The sequence below is a fragment of the Pantherophis guttatus genome, chromosome 3, assembly GCF_059756535.1.
Source record: "Pantherophis guttatus breed Tessera chromosome 3, ASM5975653v1, whole genome shotgun sequence".
Lineage (NCBI taxonomy): Eukaryota > Metazoa > Chordata > Lepidosauria > Squamata > Colubridae > Pantherophis > Pantherophis guttatus.
This window is the reverse complement of record NC_142065.1, coordinates 122,077,785-122,098,078: the sequence shown is the minus strand read 5'-3', so window position 1 is coordinate 122,098,078 and position 20,294 is coordinate 122,077,785. Positions and strand designations below refer to the sequence as shown.

The 20,294-nt window shown below is 37.3% G+C and overlaps 1 protein-coding gene across 2 annotated transcripts in view; it reads right to left on the bottom strand.

Annotated features, from left to right (window-relative positions):
• Positions 1-10,132: 10,132 nt before the first annotated feature.
• Positions 10,133-20,294, bottom strand: part of SORCS2 (sortilin related VPS10 domain containing receptor 2) — a 138,930-nt gene continuing 128,768 nt past the window's right edge. The window contains exons 23-28 of one of the 2 annotated variants that reach the window (XM_034411719.3): positions 20,027-20,152; positions 18,983-19,082; positions 17,894-17,996; positions 16,452-16,606; positions 13,422-13,501; positions 10,133-13,157 (exon numbers count right to left, since the gene is read on the bottom strand). In XM_034411719.3, the coding sequence (XP_034267610.1) occupies positions 13,134-13,157; positions 13,422-13,501; positions 16,452-16,606; positions 17,894-17,996; positions 18,983-19,082; positions 20,027-20,152 (588 nt within the window). In that variant the 3' untranslated portion in view covers positions 10,133-13,133. Of the gene's footprint in view, positions 13,158-13,421; positions 13,502-15,387; positions 15,546-16,451; positions 16,607-17,893; positions 17,997-18,982; positions 19,083-20,026; positions 20,153-20,294 lie in introns of those variants that run through there. The other variant, XM_034411720.3, reaches the window with a different exon arrangement.

Here is a 20,294-nt window from a genome sequence, read left to right as displayed (position 1 = left end):
AGGTTTCCAACCTGCCTGCTCCTCTCACAACACAGGGCTGCTAGGCATAGGTACAGTTTTCACAGATAAGAAATTCATGAGGTCATTGAACTGCATCCCTGTTTTACCTGTACACGTTGACAGGTCAGTTCTTGCAGAGCTAATTGAGTTTCTAGGTTCTCTTGAAACAAAAAGGAATGGTGAGGGAAGACAGCCTCAACTTCAAGTGGTCAGCAGGAGATAGGCAAATCACAGCATTTACTGCAATGTTTCTTAACAATGAGAGTTTTAAGATGTGTGGATTTCAAGTCCCAGAATTCAGAAGCATGCTGGATGGGGAATTCTGGGAGCTGAAGTCCACACACCTTAAAGTTGCCAAAGTTGAGAATACTTCACTCATCATCAACCACATTCACAAAGCATCCTAGATAGTGTCCATAGGAAAAGGTAGTGACAAGAGAAGGCAGATTGCAACATTTAAAAACTGGAACAGTTTTGGCTCATTTTAAGCTGCCTCCACCATGGGCTGGGAACAAGTGGATAAAAGTAATGTGACAAAGCCAAAGTTATTTAAAAATAGTTAAGATAAATTTCTGCCATGGCTAGAAGGATGCGCCTCATAGATGACATCACCTTATTACATTTTATATTTATATAAATGGGCACATATATTTAAAGAGCAGCTTGAGAACTGGGGTGGAATGGTTTAATTGTGTGGAGGAAGAGGTTATAAATGGCCAGTTAAATCTACTGAAAGGGATTCTTAGGAGCAGAGTTCCATCTTGGTCTATCCTGCCTTAAAAGAAACCACAAGCAAAGAGTGTCAAAGCATTTTAATGAAGAAAATGCAATACAGTTTCTTGGAACAAGTGCATTCGTTTGGACACACTAATTAACCTGCTACATATTTCAAAGCAGAACAGTCTTAAGCTGAATTCCACAGTTTATAAATAAATTGCAATCAAAACTAGCAAGACCTAATTCAGCTATCTAGATTGTGCAGTTGAACTGTAGTTAAGTGTTAACATAATGTATATTTCAGCATTTGCTTCTGCTTTTCAATGTGATCACATTACTACAAATTTGACATTTTATCTGTCACATATATACAAAAATATACAGATTCCTAAATCTCATCCACCTTACACCTCTTTGACAATTATGAATATTTTGTTTTCCCTTGTATAGAAACAAGTTTTGGGTAATCTTATCTAAAATAGTAATAAGAAAGTGTATACTGTATTATCACAAAACTAGATGAAATAAAGGCAAAAAGAAATGAGTTTTACTATTATATCAACTATAATCTTTTCATAATTTATGAGTGTTGAGATTATTTTCCTTTTATGTTCCATCAAATCCATAAAATTCATCAGGTTGCTTACCAATTCATGTCCTAAATGAATAAAGCCAGACTTGCATATTTTAGGGCCTATTAACACACTTAGACAGATTCCGTTTACTGAAGCTGTTTGCTATGGGAAATAAAACATGATGTGCATCTCTTTAGGACTGTGTGGTATTTATTCACTAGGGCACCAAGATGGTCATGTTCAGAGATGGTTTGCTTTCTAAGCATTCACATTTCAGCAATCATCATATAAACATAAGAAACACAAATACTATGTAAAGTGCAATCTGGTTTTTCTATGTGACAAATTTCCACTGAACCCTTTAAGATGGCTAAAGTGGTGGGTAATGAGGGTGCATATCAGAATACATCACTGCATTTTCAAAAACATGGGAATCTCAAGGCCAAATAACAAATATGTCTACCTCTTAAAAAAAAAGAATAGGATTTCTCAACTATTCGATTAATAAGCTTTAACAAAATAAGGGGGAAATAAATCTACACTTATTTAGGGAGAATCAACATGGTTTATTTAATGGAAGGGAACTACAAAAGGAACAAGACTATGTGGCGCCTAAACATACCACAGCCCTAGAGTAAAAGAACATCATCATCATCATTTTTTAACGACCCAATAATCCCTTGTGGGGTGGAGCCTAGGCAACTGAATAGAGCTAGCAGAGTGTTTAATGGCCGGATGCCCTCCTGTTGCCAATATGGAGTTTTGTTCAGCAGATATATTCTCATTGTGCCCAGAGAGAGAAATATCTGCTTCTACCTAGGATCAAACTCACAGCCTCCTGTTTGTGAGGTGAGAGCTCCACCTCTAGGCCACTGTACCACTCCCTAGAGCGAAAGGACATGCCAGCAGAAAAGAGAATTTTTGAGGAGATAATGCCATTTATTGCATTTGATGGATGGGATAACATTCAGATCTTGAGGCAGTCATAAAAGACTGGGCACGTTTAAGCCCAGCACATGTCTAATGCAAATCTCTTAAGATAAAGGCAAGTTGTCCATAACAGGGCAGGAGAGAGTAAGTGAACAGGAAGACCATATAACAAAGAACTCAAACTTGCAATTCTTGAGCTATATGCTCCAAGTCACTTTCTGCGACCTGCAACAAGATTGTGGAAGCTCTAAATACCACAAAGTTAGGTAAACTGGATCATGGAAACCTGCGGAAGAGGAATCGGGTGAAAGACCTAGCCTCACCACTTACTTCAGCCTAACCCGGTGTATCTCCTGGCAAGAGTAATGCCTTGTCAGCTGAGTGGTATAAGTCAACATGCTAAACTGCACTACCTGCTAGAATCCCCATATGCTTTTGTGGGCTACTGAATACTATTCATCTCGGTCAATGCCCAGCTCCACAAGCAGAAGCAGCAAAGGAAAAATTTTGCTTGGGCAGGCAAGCTGGCAGGTTGGGGCTGCCCAAGAAAAGGAGGGAACGGCAGAGGTGGAAGGCCAGGACTGCTTAGTCTCCTGTGACAATCTCTTTATGAGGCAGGAGTGGAACCAGAATATTTGTAGGTCAGGGTTGAAATGAGGAGTCCTTGCCGCTCTCTGATCTTGGTTTTCTTGCACACATTTCATTACCCAAACTGATGATGTTGCCTAGTTTGGGTAATGAAATGTCTGCAAGGAAACAACCAAACTCAGCACCAAGGACACCGCAAGAGTGGGAAAAAACTGAAAGAGTTCTCTGCTAAGGCAGAGCAGTGAAAGAAAAAGAGAGCAAATGAAAAAAGACCAAAGGGAACTTCTCAGCAAGGAGGTAGGAAAAATATATCGTTTCACCAACTCTTAGTGAGATGGTTTTCTAGAGTATTTAATTTTAGAAATGAATTTGAAAATAATATCACAGATCAATATCACACTGATACTTTCATTAATAAAAAATGCTGCCAGCTGAATCACAAACCAGTTTTTCTAAGCTGTGGTTTGCACATACCTCAGTTTTGCAGTAAAGTCATTATTACATTCATTTCTGATAACTAGCCTTTTATGATACTCTTCATTTTCTTCATTTATGACTCACTGGGGACTTAGTATCAATGCATGAAAATGCTTCAGCATTGCAATCCTAACCATCACTCCTCACTATTCACATTTGAGATCTCTACCATATAGCAATGGCTGTGCATATTAAAAATATTTCTTGCAAATGATCACTTTAGTGTAATTTAGGATACATCAAACTAATGTCAGCCTGTAGGGAAGCTAAATTCAAACTATGCTGAATTACTCTGGACACAAAAACCCAACAACTTTGGATAGACATTTTCAGAGATGAAATGGCAGAAATCTCTAAAGGTACTTTTTATGTGAAATCCACCATTGTCACTCCTTGATTGATTTTGGATACAAACTGCCTGGTACGGGAAAATGTGTTTTCCTTCAGGCATTTAAGTCCAAAATGGCCTTTTGTGTTATTTTTAAGGCAGTTTAAAATCAGACCTTGAACTGGGCCTGGAGTCATGAAACATCCAGCACAGCTCCCTCCAGACTGATCTAATGCGATTCAATCTGGCTTGGACTTCTTGACTGTGCTAGCTGAAACTCTTGGCTCCTCTTTAAGGCTAATTGCAGCATATGCAATACAATACAGTAAGGGTGGGGCACCTGCTTCTTTCCAGAAGTTACGGTCAACTTTCAGCATTCATCACCATTGGGTATATTGGGAAATGCAGCTCAGTAAAAGTGGACAGCACCTCACTCTGTGTTTCAATAACACACTGGGAGATTATCCAAGAAGGGACCTATGTGGCTGGATTACTTGTTCATCAACATTTGCAGCTGGTGAACTTGGAGGCCAACAAAACCTGAAATGATAAAGCTGAATCAAGTAAAACTCCTAAGCTATTTGCCTGTTCTTTCAAAGAGAATTATGCCCTATACGTGCAGTACCCCCTCAATCAACTATAGTATAGGGCTTCTAGGCATTAATTAAGAGCTGTCTAGCTAGCCTATAATACCAACTAGGGCGTCCCACCTGAATGGGATATTTCTCTTTTTTAACTCATTCACCAGAAAACCAAATTTCTTCCTTTCCATCAATATCTTAGGTGGGAGTTCCTTGTAAATCCAAATCTTTCTTCCATACAATTGCAAATTAGAATTGAAGGAATTTTGCACGATATTATTCCTAATTTCCTTATCTGTAAAATAAATCACCACGTCTCTAGGCAATTGCCTTTGCTTGGCAATCCAGGAGTTGATTCGATAAACTCTGTCAATCCTACAAAACACTTCGTCAGATTGAACCTTTAGAATCCCAGCTAGAAATTCAGAAGATATTTTCCTTAAATCCTCTCTATTATTTTCCTGCAAACCTCTTAATCTTATCGCATATTCTGTGAAATTATATTGTACCATTAAAATCTCTTTTTCAATCTTCTGTTGCAGATTTTCTGCATTACCATACTTTTGATCAGCATCCATTTTAGGTTTTTCTTCTAAGCTATTATCCTGAGTGTTTGTCAAATCATTTTCAATTTTTTGAATTCTATTGTCCAATTTATCTTGAATTTCTTCCATTTTAGACTCTAGTACATTAGTATTTGTGTCGAATTGTATCATAAATTCTGTAAAACCATTAGCCACTTTTGAGAATTTTTTCTCCAAAGAATCAAACTTAGATTTCACCAATTCTTTAATTTCCTGCTTAAATTTTTCAAGTTGCTGATTCACAATCTCCTCCCTTCTTTCAATCTCCTCTATAAAAAATTCTATTATATTAAAATCAGGTTTCTGAGACTGAAGAGTTAAGACTTGTTCCTTTAAGTTATTGGTGGGGGAATCCCCCCCCCTTCTTGTTTATTTGACTTTATGAGTCTCAGTGCCATGTTTCCGCCCAGGCAGGCTTTGTTAAAAAAAAAGGAAGAAAGACTTCTTTCCAATCAACAACAATATCAGGTCTCCAAGGGAAAAAAAAGAGAAAAAGACACAGGAGCGAAGTTTTGTCTACAAATGTAGCCAGTGGTATTTATTCCGCTACATTGTAGTAATAGAAAACGGAAGGACTTTCCCTTTCAGCCTCTCCTCCAGCCGACGCCATTTTAAAAGGCTTTTTTTCCCTCTTTCTTTTCCTCCTCTCTCTTAAGTAAATTTTTTAAAAAATCAGTAAAATACTTGCAGTTCAGTATTACAGGTCCAGCTCACATTTTCTTTAAGTAGTCTGTTAAATTTGCAGCTTGCTTTTGACGCTTGGCTCTGCATCAGCAGAGGTCTCCCAAAGCCCGGAGCAGCGGCTGGGGATACGGGGCATCTCATCTGCTCCGTCCCAAAAGTAAAGGAAAAACTTTTGGGACTCCGCAGAGAGTTCTACCCACCCCTGCCGGCTCTATCTCCGTTTCCTCATGGAAACGGAGTTTTTTCGAGCCGCCATTCCGTTGTGAAGGCGGCTCTGACAGGCGATGGAAGCTGACGATCCCAAAGGAACCCCATAGAAAAGCCCTTCCAGAACACCAATGAAGACCAGCAAAATGGAATGGTGTATTGTAATTCCTATTACAATATTTTTGTATATTTATCTTTTGGAAACCACTATCTCAGAAAGATCATTTATCCTGCATAGTTTTCCAAGGCTTGTAGGAATAAATCTTAACAAAACAATACATAAAAATGCACCCATCTCATTCCTAAGGATTGCCAATGCCCAAATTATGCATATATAGTACATACAATCCTCTGCAAAATAGGTGTGCCTCAGTCCCACAAAAATTAATGGGATAAAATTGCACAACAAGATACTTAAGTCCCCACTTATCCACACCCATTGAATTAGATTGCTCAATTTTCAAAACTTTTGGAAAAATGTGACAGGACTTGTAAGGACTTTCTTACAAGCTTATTTCTAGATGGTTAATAGACAGAATCTACAACAGAGACAAATAGATATTGGTGTTATAACTGCACCAAAGAACAAAGGAAAATTTTAATAATGAAGAGGCCTTGGTTGCCCTGAAATGCTAAACCTCCACTCGGCTATTCTCTTAGGCTTCTGCAATTGGAGAGTATTGCAAAAGGAAATGTCCCCGAATATCATCCGCCAAATAAATAAAAAAGCAACTCCTAACTGATGGTGAATATTCTATTAATGCCACTGAAGTCAAATTGTTTCCCCACAGCAGGATAGGGGCAGGGACAACTGTAGCTGTGTGGGTGGATACGAAAAAGTTATGACCAACAAACTTAAGAGAGACCTTAGGAAGACTTTTTTGGATGGAAATCTTAAAGGGGAAAACAAGATGCCTGGAACTCTGAAAAATGAGATTATAAAAGCTCAGTCTAATATAATATTATTGAGAAACAAAAACAAGGTGAAACCAGCATGGTTGCATGAAAAAACTCCCTGATGAACTGGGAGACAAAAAGGACAAGTATAAGGAATGGAAAGAGGGACACATAACTAAAACAGAATATCAGCAAATAGCTCAACTCTGCAAGGATGAAGTTAGGAAAGCTAAGGCTCATAATGAATTAAGACTTGCAAGAAATGCCAAAAATACTGTAATTTTAAAAGTTGGTTTCAACATGTAAAACACAAGAAAAAGATCAAGAAAATGTTTGGTCCACTAATGGGAGAAATGGCAAGGAGGTGCCAGGTAGCAGGAAGAAAGCACAAAAGGAAAAAACCAATCCAATTTATCAAAAGCAATACTGTAGACGACAGAATAGAAATGCAAGTTAAAATAAACAAGAAAGTGGTAAGAAAACACTTATCCACTCTAGATGAGTTCATATTGCCAGGATCAGATGGATTACATCCCAGAGTTCTAAAGGAGCTGGCAGATGTGATCTCAGAACCACTGAACAAAAAGAGTCTGGAGCACTGGGGAACTACCAGAAGACTGAAAAAAGAGCTGATGTGGTCTCAATCTTCAAAAAGACAGGGGGGACCACTCAGGAAACTACAGACCCATCTGCTTGAGCAGGGATTTGGACTACAAAGCCTCTTCCAAGCTTTATTCTATATTCTATGATAGAAGCCGTCCCACTTTGGCTAAGATACTGAGCTTGTCGATCGAAAGATTGGCAGTTCAGTGGTTCGAATCCCTAGTGTCGCGTAAAGGGGTGAGCTCCCGTTACTTGTTCCAGCTTCTGCCAACCTAGCAGTTCGAAAGCATGTAAAAAAATGCAAGTAGAAAAATAGGGACCACCTTTGGTGGGACAGCGTTCCATGCGCCTTTGGCGTTTAGTCATGCTGGCCACATGACCACAGAGACGTCTTCGGGACAGCACTGGCTCTTTGGCTTTGAAACGGAGATGAGCACCACCCCCTAGAGTTGGGAACGACTAGCACATATGTGCAAGGGAAACCTTTACCTTTACCTAACAAATGGGGGAAGGTCTTTGATCATTAAGTTGTGGCTGCCATCTTGTGTTGTTTGGCACTACCCACCCTTGCAGGTCCCTGACAGTTGTGGCGTATTTGAAGTATCTCATAACATAGTGACATACATAATATTTAACCTGTGAACTTTCAATATACATTAGCAGTAAAGACGGGTGCAATGCAAGTCCCTAAAATTTATAGCTTCTTTTTCCTTTCTGACGCTGAGGCTGGAATCTGAGTTTCTTTAGATGGAGCTGGGAAACTGGGGCCTGAGGCTTTTCAAAGGCTGGCCATTTTCATGCCAATATAGTTTTCTGTGACTCAAGGACTGGTAAATAATCCTTGAGCTCAGTATGAGGAAGAGCTCTGAAAAGCAACATCTTCTAATGTTGAAATTACACTGTACATACTGGGTCTGTACATACTTCACTTCCAACAGTGAAGTCTTTTAATGCAAAATAATTATCTTGATTATCAAATAAGACCGACTGGATTTCAATGATACAATTCAGATTTTGCCAGACAAGAAAATACATACTATATGTCAATTTGGGTTTCAATTATATGGAATATTATAGTACTTGTCTGTATTGTAAGCAGTAGGAATTTTAGGTTACTTATGACATGGAGAACTTTTCTGTTCTCTTATTTATCCTGATTCATGTAGTTCATATATTTGCCTCTATGGAAATATATAGACTCGTTGGTTTCACTTCAGATATATAATTTATGTATACATAGTTTCAGTTATATATTATTGTATCTGTGTACTTTGTTGTTTATAATATTCTTCATGTAAATCCACTTTATGTTTATATAGCAAAACACAATTATTTTAATTACAGCAATATAAGAAAAAATGTGTTTTTATATTATATATATCAATTTTCTCTTATTTTCTAGAATTTTAAAGTTGCAGCACTAATGAACGAGAGTCTTCCATCCAGTCTTGCTGCACATAATCCATTTCACCTATTGATTGTGTAATCACAGGCTTATGTTTAATATAAAGTATAATCTGGCTGAAGTAGTTTTAAGTGGCATTAATGTCTCCTCATAATGTTGAAGTACGGTATATACTTACATCTCCCACTATAATCAATGGCTCTTAAAAGCCCATTCATGGGGCCTTGTTTCAATTTACCAGTCTTCTTAAATTATCTGTTCTCTCCTTTTATCCCTAGTTTTTAACCACTTAATATTCAATTCCTACCTTCCATTCAAAATACAATTTTTCATCAAAAATTTTATCCATTTAAGCCTATCCATCTCATTTTCAAAATGACCTATTCATCCATTTAAACTACAACTAACCCTGAATTTATCAGACTGTGTATTATTTATGTACCTGCAAACTCTTACATGGAATTTTCTCCCTAGAAGGCCTTCACAAAGCCACAGCATCACCAAGAACAAGATGATTGGTTAGAGAATGCAATGCCCACACTTGATCCTATCAAACCAAAAAGAAATAGGTGCAAGAGCATCAATCTTTGTCTTCATTTTATTCAACAGGTGTGCATTATTAGCCCCTAACATCACTTCAAGACCCTACCATTAAAATTCAATAACAAAAGGCTGAACTTCAACAATGTAATTTTCATCTACTTTTTGGGTAGTCTCCTGAAACACTTTTGAAATTTCAAAAGCTTCTGGCCCATATTGTCCACCATGCACCGAGAAGAAACCCCAGGTTTCTTTGTGGCCTAGATGGCCTTCCTTTTAGCTTGTTTAGGGAGGCTGGTAATGAAAACAATGCTTCACTGTCTGAAATTTCTCTGTCCTATTGAACAAGCTGAAAACCACAGAAAGTCAAGGAAGGCACATCTCCTATGGGAATCTGGATCCTATCTAATCAATTCCCTGACATAAGCTTAATTTACCTCCCCCCCCCTACTGCAATGAGGCACATTTAAATTTCTCTCCTCCAAGAGTCTTTTATCACCCATCACCAAAGGAAATTTGGAGTTTAACATATGGCCTGGCATTTGCTTTCATCATCACTCCTTCTATCTGGAATGGTCATCCTCTTCTACCAAGTGTGTAGGCTCAGGAGGGATAACATGGAGCAGTGAGGGAGGAAGGGGACATCTGCCTAGCCAGCCAGATCAGCCAAATCAATCCTGGCAATCAATGGGGTGAGAGGTGACAGCCAGATTGCCCTGACATTGCATTTACTTTCATCTGTTTGTCTATATTCTCTTTCTGTTGCACGGGTGGATAAAAATATACTATCTCTGGAAATGTAATGTCTATCTGTCTGTCCATCTAGTACAGTGTGATGGATTGTATTTTCATTATGTGACATCAGTGATGTAATCCTTCTGCAGACTTGGGAACAAAGGAAAAAAATTATTCTGGGGTAACAAGGATGCAACTTGCTATTTGTAGATCTATATTGGCTCTTAATAAAAGGTAAACTAGATGTTATATATTGAGGTGTGACCCAAAAAAGAACATGGTTTGTAATATCCATGGAAAGCTTTAATGGAAAGCATTCTTGGCAGGACAAAACATATACCTGAATAGCTAGACAGAAAAAGAACTGCATGAGAAAACAGCCAGCAGGAAAAATAAAGTTTCTTTCCATTCAGTCTTCTTTCTCCACATTTTTAAATGCTGGCATTCGGTAAAATTTATTGCTTCTGAAGACAAGTCCACTTTTGACTCACTACTGTCAGTGTCACAAAAATATCCTACTCTTGCAACCAAATCTGCTTCTTTTGTATCAGTCTATTTCAATTATACAAGTGCTGTACAAAGTGAATTTCTTACAAATGATGCAACAAACATTTATCTCAAGAACTAATCTGCCAATATAAGAGATACCTGCATCTAAGGCTAGAAAATATTAAAGAATCCAGTCTTTTTATTCTATAAAAAACCCTATGACCAGTATTGCTTCTATTCATTCTTAGGAGTGGAGGAGTAGAGGAGTAGAGATGCAATTACCAATATTTGTTTGTTGGCTCAACCACAGTTGTAAAGCAGCTTTTCAAACAAAAATGAAAGCAAGTTGCCTTAAAATACTGCCATTGCATTTTACAGAGCAAAGCAGTGTTGTATTAATAGATCTGGACTGAAATTTCTTTGCAGTGGCTAGATCCCAACCTGCTCTTTTTATTTGCAGAAACAAAAATCTCTTTATTGGGAGAAGGAGAGGAGGAACACTTCTAGAGAAACATTAAAATCAGGGACCTTTTAATGAGCCCGGGTGGTAAGAGTAAAATACATGCATAGGGTCCAGAAGATATTGACATGAATAACACCCGTTTCAGAGTTAGCAATATGAAAACAGTAATTTGTGTAGATGAAGCTGCTCCCTCCAGTAAAGATTGTAAGAAGTTATAGCTCTATCTACAGTAACCACAAATAATATACAGTACTGTACTGTAGTGCCCCACCTTAAAACAGACATTATCTCAAACAAGGAAACAGAAAGTGTGAATTTTGGGATATTCTAAGTTTGCTGAACAGCAATAAAGTAAAATAACATCTCAAACAAAGATCACCCTTCATTTAACTCTATCTCCAGTTGTGGAAGAGCAGAGCTAAAACAAGGTTTTCACTTTAGGAAAATAACAAAATTAGATGTTCATGCTTGGGATCAGTACATGTATACTTTTTACTGCTGATCATTCATAGATTTGTAAAAACATGGAGTCTAGATTTGCGATCTGCCCATCCTGTTGCATTGCTAGGGTTACTTTTTAAACATGTTTTCAAATTATTGTGATCCAGCAATTTTTCATCATAAAAATTGTGTGTTTTTTTAAAATTTTCAATACCAGCAATACCATAAATGGTAAAATGAAGAGTTCCGTCCCTTAATACCAAGCATAAAAATATTTTATGAGGGAAACCCCCCCCCTTTTTTTTGTTTTAAACATTTAGATTTCCATATTTTTTAAACTGCAATTATTCTCTGTACAGGTAAGGCAGTGGGGAGTTGTTGCTCTTTTATAAGAAAATGTGCAGGCCACTAGGAGCTCTGCTGCATAGACAGACAGAGAGATCCTGAGCAGGTGGCAAATAAATGTTGCCATTCATTTCCAGCAGCATTATATCTGCTGGAATGATCAGTTCCTGAATACATTGTGCTTGACACAGTACTGCAGTAGTTGCTTTTGTGCATGCATGAGAACAAAATACATCAACACAAAATGGAATGTGCCTTCGGTGGAAAGAATTCATTGGAGACACAGTCACGTAATACATACAATAAGTGCAGCACAAGTTATTTGTAAGGATCGTTCATTGATATTCGGAAACACTTTCTAAATGTGCACCTATGTGTGTATTATTTCTAGACTACTTTGTGGCTAGTTTTCTACACGTGTCTTCTTTGAACAAGTACCACCAGTCTGACTGCACTTTTGCTCCATAAAGTTACTGGGGTGAAACAAGCATATTCACAATTAAACTAGCAGTTCTTCTAAATAACAACAGAAGTTATTTCCTGCCTAAGACTTCACTTAGCTCCAGTCTGAAAAGTGAAGCATGATATTTAGGATGAAATTGAAAAAGTGCAATTATTTAAATGGAATTAATCAAATTTGATTCACCAGATTGTCAAACACATCCAAGGCAGTGATATTTTTAGTTTGTTCAGCCCCAAAGTAGAAAAAGGAAAAAAGAATAAAATAGCAAATTTGAAATAGGCTGCTTTGACAGCGTTATCCTGAGATAAGAATGCTTTTATAGCTATAAAAATAGAAAGTGTAAAAAGGTACAAAAAAAGACTACTGAAATTTTAAAAAGTAATTACACTTGCTGTTCTGGAAACTGAAGAAAAGGTAAGGCAGCCCAAGCTGTTTAATGGTGTGGGTTGCAAACTAACAGGCAGTCTAGTGGACAGAAAAATGGGGGTGTCAAGACTAGGAAGAACCTGATTTGGGAGCAAAATGAAGCTGAAAGCTTTTGGTGATATATTACAAAAAGCCTCTACTCATTTCCCAACATTAGCATCAGTTTTTATATTCTGAAACTAGATCTCCAGTGGGCTATGCCAATGACTGATCATCCTGTCTCTTCAATGCATGTGCCATATCAGATCCAAGTTGCTGATTTACTAGGAAAAAAAATCCCAAATATTCACCCATTTCTGTTTCGACTATTTTAAAACTAACCCTCATGCCTTAAGAATGGCAGCCTGATGTCACCATTGTGAACAAAGTCTGAAATGAGTTTGATTACGTGGACATAAATAAGCCAAGGGACCCAGAGACAGACAAAGTGGTTGCAAACATGCCTAGGGCCACAGATCTGCTATCTTAGTCTGAGGTCAGCAGCCATGAACACAAAGCGTATTATCGTGTTTTCCAAGTAACACGTGGCTGTTGTATCTTCGAGACAGTCTCCTTCCCACTAGCAGTGAATTCTTCAGAGAAGTAGAAGATTCTTGAATATAGGTTGAGTTGTATCAGCTAATCAGGTCATTGTGCATTTCCCTGGAACTAATGCTCAGAACCATGCCTGAGAGATTGCCTATGGAACAAACAAACAAAGCACCAAGATTAGCAAATTGTGGGGCATTGAAAATAACCCCCCTTTTATTCAAGGAACAATTCTACCACAGTGGAAGGCTGCGGAAATGGTGCAGCAGATCTGAGGTGTAATGCTGAAAATGTTGGCCACTGTCGAATCCTCACAAATTCCTACAACTCTGAGCCAAAAGACAGCCTTCAGATTCAAGCAGAGTTAGGTGAGAAAGGAGGACAGCCCCAACGGCTTCCTTCAACATACACTGACCTGGGACTGGACACTGACTGCCATCAGCAATAAGGGAACTCTGTAGCTGTTCAAGTTTCCACCTCTCCCAGAAGGAGTCACTGCAAGGTAATGGTGTGGAGGAGGAGTCCCAAGGTGGGGATGGCGATAAAGTAGGCAACATAAAATATACAAAAACAACAGAAATGGATGGGTGAGCTGAGGAATATGCCATTGAATTTTTTTTCAAAATTATGAAAACAGAAAATCCCATTTGCTTCATTATATTATGAGCAGAAAATAATTTAACAATCTCATCAGTGAAACGGGGATGACAAAAGGGCCTTTCAAATTTAAATGACCTTCTCACAAATATTTAAATTCTAGTAAGAAGAGTAGAGAATAATTCATTTGCATGCAACCAGGGCATTTTACCCTCACAATATCCTCTGCATTAGATCAAACTTCCTCAAGCATGATTGTCTTCTGAACTGTGGACTAATTTCCAGAACTTTCCAACCAGTATGGCCTTTGCTGACACTTCTGGAAGTTATAATCCAGATGTTTATAAAGTGCCCTGCATAGGAAAAGGCGAGGTTGTGCTGGGCTAAGAGTAATTGGTCCAAATCAGCCCTTGTATTTTATAGTGATGAGTGAGAATTTGAACCCATGTTTTCCTGGCTCTAATCTGACATGCAATCAGTTATAGTAGCACTTTATCATCCACTATGGAACATTAGGATTGTTCCATTTCAGCAGTGAAATCGGGCCGGATCTATCCAGCTCGCGTGAACTGGTAGCACCGGCAGTGAGAGGCTCTGCCCACCCGCCGGGACATCATTACATCCCATTTTTGACCCTCTGCACATGCACAGAAGAGGCACATGCTCCTATTCCCGAACCAGTAGCAAAGGTAAGTGAATTTCACCACTGTTCCATTTATGCTTGACTAAGCTGAATCAGAGCATATCACAGGAATCAGTGCAAAAGCATATTAGTAGGTTTGGCTACAGAATGCACATCAAACTTGTAGTAGGTTCCAGTTAGCAGTATGAAGAGATGATAGAAATGAAGAGGAGAAAAAAATATTCTGGAATGGCTTTTTTATCAAAAAAAATGTGATTCATCTAGCAATACAAAAATAATGAATCTGTCTTCAAAATTATTTTTACCCTGAGCAAAACAGGAAATTGAGAATCCAAGGCAATTAGGAAACTATTCCACCCTTTTCAATACATTCTAGACCCAAACATTTTCGGTATCTATTCTTACTAGCTTCAGCAATTTTCTTCAATATTTTGTTTAGAATATCTATTATTAAAATTCAAAATATAAGGCACAGATCCAGCGATGAGTTGCTGCTATCCCATGGCTACTTTATGTAATGTAACTTCTTCATATGATTATAATATTTTTAGATTGTAGTTATTCTATTTTATTTTCAGAAATTCATTCTAGGATTTCTGGGATGATATTACATTTCTCCTAAACCTCTAGTTGGTGATACCCAAAATTTGGAGATGCAAAAAGCCATTTTACAATCTCTTAACTACCTGTATTACATTTTTTAACACACTATTAGCCTTCTTTCCTTTCCCTTCTACCCATTCCTTCCTCTCAGCATGAAAAAGTTATCAGAATCTAACTGAATATCTTAGGTGGGTCTGTGACAATTCGCCATGGCTAACTCTCCACCGACAACTTGCTGCGGCCAATTCACTGTGGAACAACTCGCCACAGGACAACTCGCTGTAAGACAAGAGTTACACTAATATCAAAGAAATAGTGGAATAGAATAATTAATAATAATTAAGAAGAATGCAAAAGGAGGGACAGAATAAAATGTGAATTGCAAAAATTAAAATAATTTTTATTTATTTTAAATAATGAAATAGAATTGTTAAATTGTCCCTCATCAAACTGCCCCATGGTGGGTTGGCCATGGTGAGTTGTCCTGCAGTGAGTTGGCTACAGCAAATTGTCCCATTCCAATCTTAGCTAGCAATCCAGCTGTATCCTATCAGTGAACTAGGTTAGACAAGCAGCAAGAGGGGTGGAGCACCCAGAAAATCAAGGTGGCAACAGCTGCTGTATCAACTCCAATGCATAGGAGTTGGGGCTTCACTTACATCATTGAGCCTGCCATCTTCACTTTTTGTGACCTCCCTACAGATAAAATGTAAACCAATAGGTTAGGTTTGTTTCTCATTCTATGCCTCTCCTTCCATTGCTTCCATTCTACTCTCGGCTTCAAAATCATCTGTGGTAAAATAATCCCACACCAAACTACTAAAAGTGTAGGACATAATTGGCCACGCATCAGCAACCTTTTCAGGCACTGGGCAGATGAACTTAAAAACAAAAAAGAAGGTCTCACTCTCAAATGCTGTGAGAGACTGGTATTTTATGTGATTTCAGGCATCTTTTGTCAATTTTGTTCAATTTTATTTTCAGAAACCAGGATCACGGTATCAATCCATGTCCATGGAAGTATCATATAGCAGTTAACTTTTATGAAGCCGTTAGGCCACCTTATGAGAGGCATTGGGAATATAAGGAGAATTGTTCTATCATTTAAAACAGAAGGGTCAACCTGTGTGTCCAAAGATGCTGCTGAATTATACTGTCTACCAATCCAATCAGTACATCCAATAGTAAGGGATGTGCCCCCCATTTATTAATTATGCTGTCAGATCATTTTTTAACATGCCTGCATCAATGAATTAATATATATATTTAAAACATTTAACACAAACAAAATTTGAATTCAGTCTTGAATATTCTTTTAGCCCTGTTAATTACTTCAGCCTACATACATTTTTATAAAAATCTCCAATAACAGTCACAAATGGCACCATGCTTTACAGTAATCATCACAATTGTTAGCATTTTCTATATGTTTTTTCTCAGGGAGCACCTGGCTCCTAAGCATATTTTCAATGATCTGACATGACTGGAAAAGATTTTGTGGAAGCTGAAATAAGAGGAAGTCAATATTATTATTTGTCTTAGGATATTCTTAAATACCAAGTAGATGGATACATTATTTTCATAAAGAGACTCTATATTTACCTCTTGCATTTCCCAGTGTTTGACAATCAAGATCGTCATCAATGAATTCCTCCCCCTGGGTATTTTGGGTATCCTCTCTGTGATTTACAGGGCTGGTCATCTCTTGTTCTTTTTCATTTTGCATCTGAGCATAGACATTTCTCCCTGGTAATTTCCTTAAGAACATAAGATAGTTTTTTTTAAATATTGCATTGCATTGCCTTGATCTACCAAGAGTGACCCATAGGTGGAAGCATCCATTGCAAATATGATTGTCTATGTGTTCATTCAGACTTCACTACTATGAAATACTTTCCGATGCTTATGCAAATATCCCAACCAAATCTATGGTTAAAAACTCCAAATGGCATCAAGATTCAGATAATTATCTTGGAATTCTTGTGTGTTGCTCAATTCTCTGCATTTATCTTAATACAGAGGAGTTTTCGAGCATACAATGCAGCATCTTTGGGGTATGTTCAACAAGAGCTCACAATTTCTCTACATTCCATAGTTACCTATACAAAAATGCAAGCTATCTTTTCCACTACAGATTATGATTTTTTTCATTAAAATGCAAGTATTTTTATTCTTTTTGGTGTTTTCATAATTTTAAATTATAAATAAAATAATGTTTTGTGCTTTTAAAAAATACAGCAATAATTTTTGTATTTTTTCATAAAGAAGCAATGTGTGGAAGCTCGTTAAAGCAAGATCCAACCTGGAACTAATTGAGAGCTAATGAAAGACCCTCATTATATGTAAAGCATTATATTCATTCATGTAGAATGGATTTAAATATTCTTATCATCTGACCATGTCCTCACACTGTATTTACCCAAAAGGAAGATGGCCCTGAATTTAAAATTGCAGAATGAACAAAATTATAAACATATCAGGAAGTACAGTTACTTCATCCAATCCCCATCTGCTTTTTTCTGTTTTTGCTGGAAGGACAGGTATGTATGGAAATGTGTGTACATATTCACCAAATTCTGAATGCAAGAGAAATAGTTAGCATATTAATAAACTACAGATGAATTAATTTTATAGACACTCTAAAATACAAGAGGCAAAGGCAAAGGCAAACCACTCCCAAAACTATTGACAAGGAAACTGCATTTAATCACTAGCAATTGTTATTTTTTGTCCTGGGTATCCCATGTTGACAGACAGTTATGCATACTTAAATACACACATAGAGAGAAGTCTGTCTCATGCACACATTTATGGAGAGGTGGAAATACTCAAGATTTGTTTCAGTTGGTGTTGACAGGGCAGGAAAGCTGCAAAAAGCAGTAAAAACATTTTAAACTATAAATCCATATATTCTTTTATTCTTTCTTTTGGGAAAGAATAGTTATAAATTCATGATTACTTTCCTTTGGTTGAATAAAATGAATCTGACAAATAATAAATAATACTCTTTTCAGCCTGTAGATATACAGTATACAATCACTTACCTTTTGAATTTGTAGAGGATTATGGCTCCTATAACCACAAGTGAAATGACAAAGAGAGCCATTATCATCCAGTACCCATTGCCTCCTCTGATGCTCTGAGAATCTGAAATTAAAGTTAAACCCTAGTAAGTGGAATCTTTAGCAGAATCATCTTCTAATTCATTGTAAAACATTTATCTGTTCAAATTGTAACTTGCACTGGAGTACACTTTTTTTCAGTGTGATGCAGCAATGAAATCAGCCTTCACTACCTGTGTGCTCTCTAAATGTGTTGGATTTCACGATGTTTTGCCTTAAATTCAACACCTGGAGGGCATCAACATGAATCATGCTTTCATGTTCACCTCCTATTTCTTTCCAATTCCTGGACTCTGCTAAAATAGATCTTAATTTTAATTACCTGGTGGACTAGTTTCATAATATGGCCCTTTAGTTCCCAAATTTAGTTAAAAAAATTAACGCAAACAAAAGCTTTATTTGGTATAATTCCATATAAAACTGACTGTTGTCACAGAATAATTCTGAATTATCTATCATCAATATTAATATAGCTTAAATACAGGTAGTCTTTGACATGACCACAACTGAGCCCAAAATTTCTGTTGTTAAGTGAGACATTTGTTAAGTGAATTTTGCCCCATTTTACAACCTTTCTTGCCACAGTTGTTCAGTTAATCACTGCCATTGATAAGTTAGTAACTCGGTTGTTAAGTGAATCTGGCATCCTCATTGACTTTGCTTGTCAAAAGGTTGCAAAAGGTGATCACATGACCTTGGGACACAGTAATGGACATAAGTATGAACCAGTTGCCAAACATCTGAATTTTGATCACATGATGATTGGGATGCTACAAAGGTTGTAACTGTGAAAAATGAACATAAATCACTTTTTTCAGTACTGTTGTAACTTTGAACGGTCACTAAATGAACTGTTGTAAGGATTACTGTTGTGAGGACTACCTGTATTAGAAAAATATTTTCCCTGGAGAAAACTTTACTACTGTAATTGTCCAAACAGAGATGAGAGGAGGGGAGGAAGGAAAAGGGAAACCGGAGAGAGGAGAGGTGGTAAGGGGAGAGGTAGTTTACCTGAATCAGAACTACCTAATTCCACAAGGACCCATTTTCCTCCTCTCATAAAGAAACTGATGTTTTGGGCATTCAGAGATTGTTTAATAGCAGCTAACCGCTGGAAATAAAAAAAAAGTCATACAGAATAACAAATCGGTGCATTTTTAATCCTGTTACGTTTCAGGAACTTCAGAACAAAAAGTAGATGCAACTTATGCAGACAATGAAATGGAAGCTTTGCTTCTAAACAGTTAACTGCTTCTATTAGCTCCCAGTGTAAGGCCAAGAAAAAGGATACTGGAAGAGTGACATTTTCATTCTTTTCTATCCCTGCCCTTATTTCAACCCTTCTATTGGGATTCCACATAATAAATTCTAATACGTCCAGGTTAAGAGGAACTAATGACTTTTTTGATAGTATTGTAGTCCACGGTGATGAAGTATATGAAACCCTTACCTTATGCACACTTCATCACCCAGACCCACTGAAAGAGCCCTCATGCTATGGTGATGAACATGAATTGTCTCTTAGAGGAACCATGGAATGAAAAATTCATCTAAGTCATGGAATGATAACTTCACCACTGTAGAGTTAACAAGGACCAAGAATCTTCACAGAATGGCTGATATGGTTCTCAAGATTTCTGTATCCTGTCTCTAGAAGTCTGGGAAAAGGCCACTTCCCATTTGCAACTCCTATTCCTCTCCAATTCAGTATTTTTCTTAGTTAAAGAAAGTAAGCTATCCCTTGCTTCCATTGTCTTCTGAGTGAATAAAGGAATACTTTTCTTGGCTCACAGGAAAGCCAGAAAACAAAGATTCTCTTGTTCTCAAAAGGCAGCTCATTATCTCCACAGAAAATCAACTGAGTATGTAAAGAATGGGACAGTGTCCTCTGAGCTTCCCTCTCAAATCCTGCCTGCTGTAATTTGTGGGAACACTTTTGTCAGATTAAAATTTACCACCATCCTACAATTAGAAAATTATTTCCCATTAATTTCATTAAGAATGAGATGTAGGCAGAGATGACTCATTACAGATTAATATACATTAGTTGAGTACCTTATCATTAAATACATTTTTCTTTCCTTCAGGATGGTTTGTAGACAGAAGCATATAAAAGTCAGCAGTGGTAGGTAGCCCAGGTTTTATTACTGTCATAAGACTTTCTTCAGGTAAGCATGTTTCCTAAAAGAAGAAAAACCATTGGATCTGGATGACTACCTTGAATTAGAGATTTTTTAATAAACTTTGAATTTGATCTATTTTTGAATATTTTAGTCAGATATACAGTAATATAGAAACTGCATCCTAACTGACATTATGTAGT